Genomic DNA, 12,456 nt, shown 5'->3' with positions numbered 1-12,456 from the left:
CACAGCGAACTCTAGAAATATATATATATAATTGTATGTATTTATGTATATATTTGTGTGTGTATTTGTGATACAACTACTCGTACTCGATTTGGATATACGATTTATACAGTTACGAATTGCCTAGGGGATTACGCTTACACTATATAACTAAATAATTGCCGCTGGTTCATAGAATAACATTAAAAATTTTGGTACAGTCGTCGTCGTCATAAATATACATATATAAATATGCGTAGATCAATATTAAATTAAGTTCTTGCGTTACAAATGTTTTTTTTCTTTTCATTTCTGTTTGATTTTCAAATATTTTATTTTTCCAACGCGGAATGCCCCTAATGCTGATTGGTTTGGTTAGATTTGCTTTCGTATTTACAGATTTTCCACTTAAAACTACAGCTAGCCATAAATTTCGTTTTGATTATATTCTTACTTACATACGTACAATCATAATTAATGCAAATAATTAATAATAATTAAAGTTGGTTAAACTATATTAAATTAGATTAAGTGCTCAATGTATTGCCTCAAATGCTTTGTAAGCTTTGTCATATTCAGTTACTTAGCTTAAAATTAACAATAATTAATAATAATTAAACACAAACTAAAGCACACGAAATTATAAATGGGAATAGGAACTAAAAGCACCAGCAAAATATACAAAATACAAAATTATTGAATTATTGAATTATCATTTAAAATATAGACTTAATGTTAAATTAAATATTGTCGAATGGAAATTTTAAATTAGACTCTTAATTAATTGAAGTTATTCAAACATATTGCATGCCATTTTCACAGTTGGGCCCCTGTTCAGGTGCGCAGCGGGGGCGGCAGCGCGGCGGGGTGTGGCGGCGGCAGACTGCCAGCTCCGGCTCCTCCACCTACTCCTACTCCTGCACCTGCTCCGACTCCTGCTCCTGCACCTGGCGCATGCATCGGCACGCGCTTCGTCCTGTAGCGCTTCAGCTTCCGACGCGCCATGAAGATGCTCGGATTGAAGTTAAAGTCGCGACAGCCGTGCGGCGGTGGTGGCGGAGGCGGTGCAGGAGGCGAGAGGGTGGTGGGTGCAGCGGCGTCCAGCTCGTAGGGCGGGAAGAACATTGGGTTGGCAGCCCAATCCCGCCACATATTTCAATCCTGCGCCGCCCCATTCGCCTGCGCCAGCGTCGCTTCGCCATGTCGTCGCTGCTCCATTGCAGCGGCGGCCGCAGCCATGGCGAAGTCATCGTCCAGCGAGGAGGATTGCTTGGAGCCCACCGACTTGCAGTCCTCGTCCATGCTAACGCCCAGGTTGTGCATGGCCACCGCTGCATGATGCCGCTCCGCTGGCGGCAGCAGATTGAGCATGCTGAGCGGAAGGCCGGGGAAGCCGCCGGCAAAGTCCGGATAGAAGCCTTGCGGATTGAACGGATTGAACAGAGCATTGGGGCCGCCCAGCAGATCCGGCTCCGAGCTGCCGCTGCGTGGACCAGCGGGCGGACCCAGCGGCAGGCCCAGCTCCAAGTCGAGCGGACCCAGGCCACCCAGTTCGCTAGGATGTGGCATGGGTGGTGGACCACCACTGGAGCCGCTGCCATTGCCGCTGCCATTGGCATTGCTATTGTTGCTGCTCGAATTGCCATGGGCGTTCTTCTCCTTGTCCTTGTCCTTGCGCTCCTTTTTCTCGCTCTTCGAGCCGCCGCCTCCACCGCCGCTGATGCCCATCTGCAGCATCTCAATGGGCGGCCCACTAATGCAGTCCTTGCGCAGCTGTTCCAGCTTCAAGCTCTTGCCGTACTTGCCCCTCACATACATCAGCAGCGAGTTGTAGGGTATGCCAAAGATGCGCGATGCCTGCGACGTGGTCATCTTCTTGTTCCACACGTGCTGCAGTGCCTCCGTTAGCTCTGTGTTGGTCCAGGAACGTGGCGGCCCGCCGCGTGGCGCTGAATGCTGTCCCTTAGGGCGTGGCACTACAAATAGCGAGAGAAAGAGAGGGAGATTGATTAGTACTTGTATACGAAGCTTTACTGTAGTCTTAAGTCTTAGTCGGGTTATCTTGCGGCGACCATCTGCTAATGTTTCAATCTACGTGCCCCATATGCGGCCTAGACAATTTTGTTGAAAGATTCGCCCATTGTCTGCAGTTGCCTACAGCTCATACACACCCTGTTGCTGTTTCAATACCCTGTAGAAATTGGTAGTGTAAAGGAGGAGTATATTTGTGGCCAATAATAACTCAATGGATTTCAAATTTAACTAAAGCGAATTGAGGCTACTGCACTGAAGGCTTAAGACATTCATCAAAGCCGTTTTGATATATATATATCAGTGTCATGCCTTAAAATCGATATTTATCGATTATCAGTTTCACTCACATAAGCATAACTCACATAGCTTAACAGCCAAAAGGCGTAGGTTTGGCACGTAGGTTCTTCTATAGTCACTCGCTTGCCCCACATGGGATCCCTTTTATAGAAAAAGTAGTGAACGTATAGCATAACTGCTAGCCTGGTACTATCTAGTTGTTGTTGCTGTTGCATGTGGCACCTACAAAAAAGCGAACGCTGTGGTGGTTCCCATACCCGCAGCCTGCGCTTGAGCCAGTGCCTCGCCCGACCTTCCATATGCAAATTACGAGCATGGAGCCTCGTCACATGCGCCGCCAAAACTCAATTTAGATCCACAGATATCGACCTGCCCCACAACGAGAGAGTTGCTGCCACAGGTTCAGCTGGTCCGATCGACAACAACTTCGGCTTGGAGACAACATCGAGCATGAAGCTGTACCTGAAGCTGAGGCTGATGCCGGAGCTGCAGTTGGAGTTTGGAGCTTCAAGCTGGCTAAGTCGAATATGTAGCCAAAATTTGCAGGCTGCGATAATTTACAGTTTATTGCAGCTTTTCTTTCGCCTCCCTGGCCTGGTTGATGGTGCCGATAGCTAGATTTTAGCAAAGTGAAAATAAATGTGGGACTCACAAAATGATATGAGAGCATTTGATGATTGAAGCTTTTAGCAGAAAGAAGGTAAAATACAAAATTCGCCTCTTGAGTAGAGCTTCTTATAAGCTTGAAGTATTTGGGGCCTCGTTATTAGTTCGAATTTCTTATGTAATGCAGTTGTTATTTGGTTTTCTTCTTTTGCTCGGGTTCAAATGATAGGTCAGACCTCTTTTCCACTGAACTGCGACAAGAACAAGCGGGCAGAACCCCAATGCAATTGTTGTGGCTCTTCGAGCTGTTGTTGGCTTCTAATAAGGCAGCGCTGCCCCTAGACGTCCTCTCAGCTAGCCAAATGAAATTTGAATTTGTTACAAATCGCAAATCACGTTTTCAGACATAAACAACTGACTGGAGAGGGAGACAGCTAGACAGAAAGCAAGCGAGACAGAGCGACAGAGGGAGAGAAAACAATCAGAAAATGAACAAATGAATGTGAACAAATCAGTTAATCACACCCACACGAAGACAATAGCAGCAACGGCCCTAGAAATATGTTAGTCTCCCTCCCACCCTGGGGCCCGTTCGAGCCAAGTGCTTGATTCTTATCAATGTTGGCCGAAAAAGTAAGGAAAACCCGTTTGCCCGATTCGCAATAAAGAATATCGTGCTATACGCCAGATTTGCGCTTTTTAGCACAGTTTTATTTACTGTTTCACATTGTTCGCAATTTAAGCAGCGATTGTCATGGTCGGGATGAGTAGGAGTCCCTGTACCTCTCCCGTTCATTCTCTCTCTCTTTCTATATCTCTGTGTGTGATGAGCAGACAGAAGATCAATTCAGATACGAGCTTTGTTGTGGCATTTCGCTTTTGGCATGCCAAGCATCTGATCACGACTTTCTGTAACTGTGGCTATTGATCACAAAATTAAGCAATTAAATGTGATCCGAGTTGAAAGTGTGTACGAAACGAAGTGGAAAGATCGTCGATCAGATTTCAGCATACAGGCAGAATACTCCCATGCTCATGCATGTAAAGAGATGAGTTTATGAAAACGTAAACGACTCAAATCAAACCAATATTAGATAAACAGATCTTGCTTTTTGATAAATGATAAATAAATAGAGATCAAATACTATGTGAATCTAATCAACATTTTGCCTTTGATTGATATGGTTAGTAGATCATAATGCTAGTAATCTGCTCGTATCTGAGCTGCCAAACAGGGATCAAGGCTCGCACAAGATATGAATCGAAACTGTTTTACAATAGAGACAGAACTTAAATCTTAAAACACTCAGATTTTAGGCAAATCGTAATCAAATGTCTTATAGTGGCGTCTTAAGACTTTGCCAGAAAGCCCTCATAACTTTTCCTCATTTCACTTAACTGCTCAGCGTGGCGCCAGAAACATGTAAGAGATCATTCACAAAATCATTTATGATCTTAGCTTTATCTTCCATTCATAAAAAGCGCTCGCCAAGCACTTAAGCCATCAACGCCAGCCCAGCTGTCAAATTAGCTGTCAAAACTTGTAGCTCACATGGCTCAAGCCGTAAGCCAACAATCAACGAGCCGCTCGACCCCTCCAGCTCCCGCGTTTGTCAATCACATGACAATCAAGAGAGATAGATAATTGATTTCTGAACCACATTTTGTACATATTATAGAAATATTATTTCCCCACACACAGACACACACATACACTTATAAAAAATTCATTAACTTTCTGAGGTTTCACTTGCATTTCAAATAAAGAAATAAAAATAAACGACTACGTTTATGGAGCTGACTATTTGTCAATCAAGAGTTGAGAAAAAACACGACGTTTACGATATGCATAGGTGCACATGTTGATCCATTGAAGAAACAAACAAACCCAACTGCAGCGCAGGCCTGGCCAGGCCAGTGGAGCTACACAGGAAAACCACAAAAACAAATTTGCCGCCTCACATGATCGCACGAGTGATCGCGTCTAAACTGATCAAGGGGTAAAGGGGCAGATAGAATGCCAAAAGGAAATGAGCACGCATTGAATTCAGAGCGTATTGTTTTTTCTTGTGTCTTTGAATGTGGCAAAAGGGCAAGAACAGCGATCAGTGATCAGTGATCAGTTAAGTTTTTGCTGCCCATATTGATATATATTGAAAATCATTTACGGAAGTGTAAAAAACTTTAAAGGCAAAGAATCTGTTTGAAATATTTTTCGCTGAAATTTACTTAACGATCATCACTGCTGAACACCTCAAGACGATCAGTGATAGGCATTTGTCAATGCTGCTACAAAATATAGAATTGGACTCTTTATAAATATATTTTCAAATCCATTCTCATATATCTAAAAATTTTTGATTTTGGGTATCAGATCATATAAGCGGCGATCCGTAGCTTTCTCATTTGCTTTCCCTGTTCAACGACCTACGGCTCATAGAGTAAGTGTAAACTTCAAGCTATATAAGCTCACAGCAATATCGATTTTCAGATAATATCCGTAATATTATTCATTTTAACAAAACTGTCCGCTGATATTTACTGATCAACGATCTAAGGCTAAAGACCAGACACCTACTGAAGTGATTTCTAGTTATTGCACAAGCCAGCGACGTGATCAAAAGTGCAGCAACTTTTTTTCGACTGAGCTCAGCCAGAGAGATCAATCAGTCAGGTGTGAAGTAAGGCACGAAACGGCATAAGGTAAAGGGAGACTTCAGCAGCAGCGATGGCAAAGTGATCGACATGGCAATCATGTTGAATGGATTTTCAACCTTTCTCGCGCAGTACGTTTTCTGTCTGGTCTCGTTTTATTGGGTTCGAAGTTAATGCTCAGAGGTTAATTAGCTGTTTGTTTTTCACGTAGACTGAGCTAAAGGTGACGGGGCTTTTGATGACTACTCACTTTTCTTTTTGAGAAACGGCGGCGGACCGCCGGGCATATCGCGTGGATCACTCATTTCCATTAGCGGGTTGTAGAGCTTGCCAGGATCAATGCCGGGCGGAAACAGGCCGAGCGGTGAGTCCAGGCCAAACACTGTAAGTTAGACAGAATTAGATATTAAATTAGTGGAAAATTACTTAAATAACAAAACTTATGCCTTTAGCTAATCAGCTGTGATATTTGTTCTATTTTATACTTGACTATTTATAAGTTGGCTTTATTTAAAAACTGCTTTCCATTGCAAATGTTTCCATAAGCGACTCATTTTCCAGCTCAGTGAATGGCCAATCTAACAATGGGAGTCAAAGCGAACGCGAACTTCCGAGACAGACCCCGAAGACTATGGCAATTGAGTGCAACTGGCTGTAGAAGTGGATGTCGACAATGTAAACAATGGAACGTCATTATTCTATTAATAATTTGCGCTACGAGTGCACTTCTACACATGAGTGAAACAATTGAAGCGCTGATGAGGCAGCCAAGACGAGCCGAAGAAGCTGGAAAGACGGTGAAAGGCGAGCCAAAGGATACGCAGGGAGGAGAACTGCGCAGAGCAACGTGTGTCAGGGATAACGCATAACACTGACATTCTGCTCAATGATTTCATAAGTACGCGAATGCGAAGCCAAGGCACAACACACTCCCTCACACACACAGACACACATATGAATAAATGCGAATATTTGTATCCATATCTTAAGACTTTTGTATCTGCTGCATAATGACACAAATAACGAGCGCGCATTGTTTGCGACGCGCTCTGCAAGCCAAGTATTCAAGACATAACAACACGCTGCGTATACGTAATATGCGTTTCTTCTCTGCCTGCCTCGCTCCCTTACTCCGTAGCTCCATCTCCGCAGTCAAAGCAAGTCTGGCTTGGCGAAATTAGTGCGGATTTCTTTTCACGTTTATTCTCAAGGGTTCTAGAACAAGACAGCCATTGAGTTGTCTACACACACCCACACAGTCACCCACACACTCCCATGTCACATGCTATTAGTTCAATGATTTTCACGCCGAAATGCCGTTTGCTAGAAGAAAAAATAAATCACATTCTTCATACGGCACACAGTTGGCAAATCTTTTTCTGCGGCTGTCTGCAACGCTTCTGTTTGGCCAGAGAGTGAGTGTAGTGTAAACAAAGCAGGGTATAATGACTTTCTGAGCATCTATGTAATACATAGTTAAGAGACGAGAAATGAGAGTCAGAGAGGACATGCAACATCAGAAAGTTTTTGGCAAACTGGGAAGTTATTACCGATCCTCCTGAATTACTTTTAAATTACTTTTCGAAGTAAAACATTTTGGCTACTTTAACAAATCTTAAATTTGACTTGAGTATACAAATGTCTAAGAAATAGTAATGAATATGTTATCCATAAATGAGATAAATGTTTAGTTTATATTATCGCACCAAAGAGCTATGTAAACAAGCCGATGATATGTTCCTTATAATTTTACTCCCTTATGATCCCAATCTTCTTCTTCAAATCTTGTCAAACACAACTTTCCGTTGATGTGTAGTTCTTAGAGCAACCTTCTTCTCTACGTTCCTTGTGATCTCCTCATATACACATTTCATATGTTAGTTATTATCATCCTATGATCTTATCAAAAATAACTTCCTCTAGCTCTTATGTTCTTATCACACACAACTTCCCAAGATAGAGTATATGCTTCCTTTTGCATTTCTTTGCCAAGTCGCGGCTTCTTTCTTGTATCCTTAGCTGGCATTCATTGCCTGCAGCCTGTTTATGCAGTAGTTAGCGAGCTGCTTGTACGCCCCACTCGCCTCGGATGGTGCACAGCGCTCGGAGCTCGCCCCTAACCCTATTGCCAACACTGCTCTGATATGTTGGTTGAAATTTTTGTCGCATTAAAAGGTATTGCGCTTCCTGCGACTCGGCATTTTCGTACAATTTTTCATATTTTTGTGCCTTAATTTATTTTATATCCTGTGTGCGCGTCGCGCCTGGCAGAGAAACTGGCTTGAGTTGGATAGGGGGCTGGACTCCCCAAACGGATATTATTAATATGAATATCGCGCGACTTATATGCAAAGTTTTATACGAAAAGGGAAGCGACAAGCAGCTGCAGCAGAGAGGGAATGAAGGACTACGAGGACTATCAGAAGTATAAGGAATCAGAACTCAGTCAGGTCTCTGCACAGCACACAGGACTCTGACTTTTTATTTATGCTGCCAAAGTTGTTTGCCAAAAGGTTTAAGCGCCGCTGCAGCACCGTGTGGCATACTTTAAACACAACACTCAGTGTGAGTGTGGGCGCGGCAGTTGTCTGTGTGTGTCTGTCTGTTTGGGCAACTTAAAAGTCATTTGACTAAACGTCTGCCGACAGTTTGAACTCGCGACTAAAAAACATACACACACACACCAACACACATGTTGTTTCGCCTGCTTCACATGTTGCCAAGACACAACATAAATTTCAAACGACCTGCACGCAACATTCAACCAGCTTCTCACGCCCCTTTGCCGCCTCCGCCTCTGTCTCTCTGCCTCGGGTGACATAAATATATATATGGAAACAAAATCATATATAAACCGCAATTGAATTTATTTCGACTGCAACTCCAACGTGCAACTTTGCAACGACCGCAAATGCAGCTCCAAGGGACCGAGTCCGCTTACCTCCGCCTCGACCTCCACCTATGCTGAGACAAATTTGTTGAGTCTATGCTACGCCACACAGAGGCGTCAGCAGGGCAGAGGGAGCAATAACTAAACTGTCAAATTATTAGAGGCGCACTTGCAGCTATTGCCATATTTTAGTATTTTCAGTTCATTTCAATATTTTTATGAGCTGTCAACGGGCAAAAATTGTTTATGACTTAATTAGGACTGAAAATGAATATTGCTCATAAGGGGTTGTAGAGGAGCTAAGAGTGAAGGGGAAGCTCTGCAATAGGCTAAAAAGGTAGCGCATATGTTCGTGACTTGAGCAAAATAGCTTTTAAATTGCTGATAGGACTGGGAAAAATGTGGGGAAAGTTAGCATGAGGAGCGCATAGAAGGGTCGTAAAATGAGGAAAGCAAGAATTCAAAGGGTAAGCGCCCCTAAGAATGTTATGAGTAGCATATGTAAAGGAACCAACTGCTGACAATTGTTAAAGGAATGTGCGCGGCAAAGATCTGCATACAGGAAATTTTGATTGCTATACATAGAGAACGTGCAGTAAAGATCTTCCAAGAGTTAAAAAAAAACGGTGAACTCTATGCAAACTCTCAAACAGAATAGTTGCCAAAGATAAACAAGTATTTTATATATTTAGCTTTCTTGACAACTTGTTGCAGCAGAATATTAAAAAAAAGATGACTAAAGCGTATAAAATGACAGAGAAAAAATACGTATAAAGCTGTTGGAGAGTGTGAATACCCACACGGAGGGCCAACCTAATGCGTTTAAGGGCTTTGCGACAGCTTTGGCCCTGGCAACGAGCGCATGAGTTGAGCAAAGGATGCTTATGCAATTGGAGCCGCTTTGATGTTTGTGGCAGACAGAGAGTAAGGGAGTGACAGTGGCCACATGTTGCATGCTGCAAAGCAGGCAAGGGACATGCCAGCTTATTAAAAGTGAAGTCAGTGGGGCGTACGTGCGAGAAGAAGTCGCAGCGTCAAGGAGTCCTCAAGCGAGAGGGCGATATGAAGAGGGGACATGAGAGAGTAGGAGCTGCCCATAAGGACTACCAGCAGCAGAATGAAAAAATGCTGCCAATAAGGATTGCAAAGAGAGACTAAAGGCAGCAGCGCTTATTAGGACTTCCGCTTATGGCAAGACCAAATGTGTTTAGACAGGCAACAGCAACAGCAACAGGATGTGAAGCAACTGCAGAATCCAGATGTGTCTAACCCAGTGACCCCGCATGAATCGAAAAATTAAAGGTTGCTACTTACTGTGCGGCGGCGTTAGCGTCAACGCCGAGGACATGCCGGGAAAGGGCAGCGGCGACGGCGGATGCGGCTGTCCATCCTGCGGATTATAGTGGCCGGGCAGGCTCATTGGCGAGGTGGGCGCAAACTCTTTGCAAAAGTCCTTGCCAAAGTCTTTGCCAAACTCTTTGCCGAACTCCTTGCCGAACTCCTTGCCAAACTCCTTGCTCAGCCGATTCATACTCTCCTCGAGCCGCTCGTGCGGCGCTTGACCTCCGCAGCCCGGCCCCGTTACCCCATTGTGCGAACCAAAGGGCGGCAGCCCCATCGGCCCCAACAGATTGCTGGCGAATGCATTGTGCTCGCGCTGCAGCGCCTGTTCGCGACTCTCGCGCGGATCACGTGACTCGCGCTGATGCATGGCTGCTGCTGCAGCCGCCGCGGCCAGGGACATTTCCATCTGATGCTCCATGTGGTGGAACGGATTTTCACCGGCAGCGCCTGCAGCCGCAACGGCGGCAGCGGCTGCCGCATGCATTTGTGCCTCCAGTGCCTCCATGTGGCAGGGCGGACTATCGGGCAGACCGGGTGGCCGCAGGCCTGGGGGAGGAAAGGGCAACAGTCCATTGTTGCCGGGCGTACAGCTGTTGGGCGTGTGGCTGGGCGTGGAGCTGGCGCTGGGCTTGGCATTGAGCTGCCTGATATCCTTCAAGGATAACATAATGCGTTGATTGTTGTCCTGCAGCTTGCTGCTGTTGTTGTTGTTGTTGGTGCTGCTTTCATTATCGGAGGAATGGCAGTTGCTGGTGTCCTTGTCCTTCTTGGTGGTGCACAGATCCTCGGGCCCGTCGCTGGGGCACGGTGACATTGCTGCGGCATTTGCAGCAGCCACAGCTGCTTGCCTGCGCAGTTCGTTGGTCGTGTGTATAAGCTCTTCGATGTCCTGCTCGTCCTCGTCCGGATCGTGTTCGTGATCGTGATCATTGTCTCGATCGTGATCGTGATCATGCTCGTGCTCGTTCTCAGCCTCCTCCTGCTCCAGATCCTGCTCCTGTTCTTGATCTTCGTCCTCATCTTCATCTAGCTCCGGTTCGGCCTGCTGATTGGACGTGATGAGTGGCATTGCCCGCTCCTGCTCTGGCTCCATATTCTCCCTCGGCTGCTGCTGCTGCTGTTGCTCCGGCTCAGCAGTGGGGTGATTTGTCTGCTCCTCATCTTGCTCCATGGGACTCACGTCGTCTGTTGTGGAACGCTTCTCGTTTTGCTCCCGCTCTAGATCCTGGTCCTGATCGTCTCGCAGTTCGTGTTTGATCACAGTTTGCAGCGCCGACTCCGACGTCTCCGGCTTGTTGAGCGCAAAATCGTGTGGCACATCGCCGGATCGTCGACGTGGCCGCGCCTGCTTGCGACGTGGCATGGGCGAACTGCCGCCCAGCTCCTGGTCGCTCTCCGGCTCCCGCTCGCACTCCTGCTCCCGCTTGCGACGCATACTAAGCGCCGCCATAGTGCTAGCCGGACTGCCAAAGAGGCGACTGGGCATGATCAGCTTGCCACTCGTCGGCCTCACCATCGAAGGTGACTCGTCCTCGTAGCTGGATGAGAGTAGTGAGGCGTCCAACAGATTAAAGTCGTCCGGCGAGGCGGCCGGCGTGGGCGTATGCTCCGGTACAGAGCTCTCGACCAAGCCGCGCACCTGCAGCGATTCACCTGCCTGTATGAGCGTCTGCAAGCGCTGTTGGGGCACACTGATCTCCCCTCGATACATGAAGTCCACAATAGCCTGAACGACCCAGCCGCGGAAGTCCTTCAGCACTATGACTGGATGCTTGCAGGGCGTCTCCGCAAAGACGCGCTGAAAGAAGGGCGAGCAGGCGGACAAAACCATTTTGTGAGCACGTATCGAGGTCTCTGCACAGACGAGGGTCACATCCACCAGCGTCTTGGTCTGCAGCAGAGCGTCGAAGGCGCGCAAGATGTGATTCTGATGGTTGTTCCAGCGCAGGCTGTAATGATCCTGTGTGGCCGCCAGGGCGGCGCTCACTGCTGTGGGCGTGGCAGGTGGACTGTGCGTTGTTGTGGGCGTGGCAGCTACGGCAGTTGCTGCTGCTGCACTTGCCGCTTGGCTCATGTTGAGCGGCAGAGCTGGCGGCGTGGGCGGCGTTGTGGGTGGCGTCGTATGCATCGAGGCATGGGCGTGGCTGTGCGTCGATGTCACCGGCATAGGCAGCGCCAAAGACACCGGCAGCGGCAGCTGATGATGCGTGTGTAGATGATGATGATCAGAGATGGCGCTCGCTCCCGCTCCCGCTCCCGAAGTCACGCTCCCACCCACTGGCGTCGTGTTGGTGGGCTTGGCCAGCAGCGGCAGCGCAGCAAGTGGCGCTGGCGCCACCTGGCGGCCGTATTCGTTCATATGCAGCGCCAGCGGCAGCGACGTCAGTTTGCAGCGTTTTATCAGCTCCTCGGCGTCCTTTAACATGCCCCACTTCCGCCTTAGCTCACGTGTCGCACCTTAAAGCTTCCAGTTGCTGCAATACCACCAGATAGCTGCAAAGAGAATAAGAAGAAGAGCAGAAAAACATAGGTTAGAGGCGAATGTACAAAAAGAGCTTAGGCATGCTTTGCATAATGTATTCATATATAATACACTGAAAGAAAAGCTTCATTCGAAGTCAGAGGACTGATTAAGTTTATGAGATAGAATT

The 12,456-nt window shown here is 46.7% G+C and overlaps 1 protein-coding gene across 1 annotated transcript; it reads right to left on the bottom strand.

The window, feature by feature from the left end:
- Window positions 1–810: 810 nt before the first annotated feature.
- LOC111593814 (protein jim lovell) lies at window positions 811–12,230 on the bottom strand. Its single transcript, XM_030226137.1, is given in 4 exon segments — window positions 811–1,955; window positions 5,822–5,953; window positions 9,776–10,901; window positions 10,986–12,230. Coding segments are annotated over 4 exon segments (3,645 nt in total). The 3' UTR covers window positions 811–813.
- Window positions 12,231–12,456: the final 226 nt, after the last annotated feature.

The sequence above is a fragment of the Drosophila hydei genome, unplaced genomic scaffold, assembly GCF_003285905.1.
Source record: "Drosophila hydei strain 15085-1641.00,03,60 unplaced genomic scaffold, DhydRS2 tig00000060-arrow-pilon, whole genome shotgun sequence".
Classification (NCBI taxonomy): domain Eukaryota; kingdom Metazoa; phylum Arthropoda; class Insecta; order Diptera; family Drosophilidae; genus Drosophila; species Drosophila hydei.
Note: the sequence above shows the minus strand (reverse complement) of the source record. Positions and strands in the feature narration are given on the sequence as shown.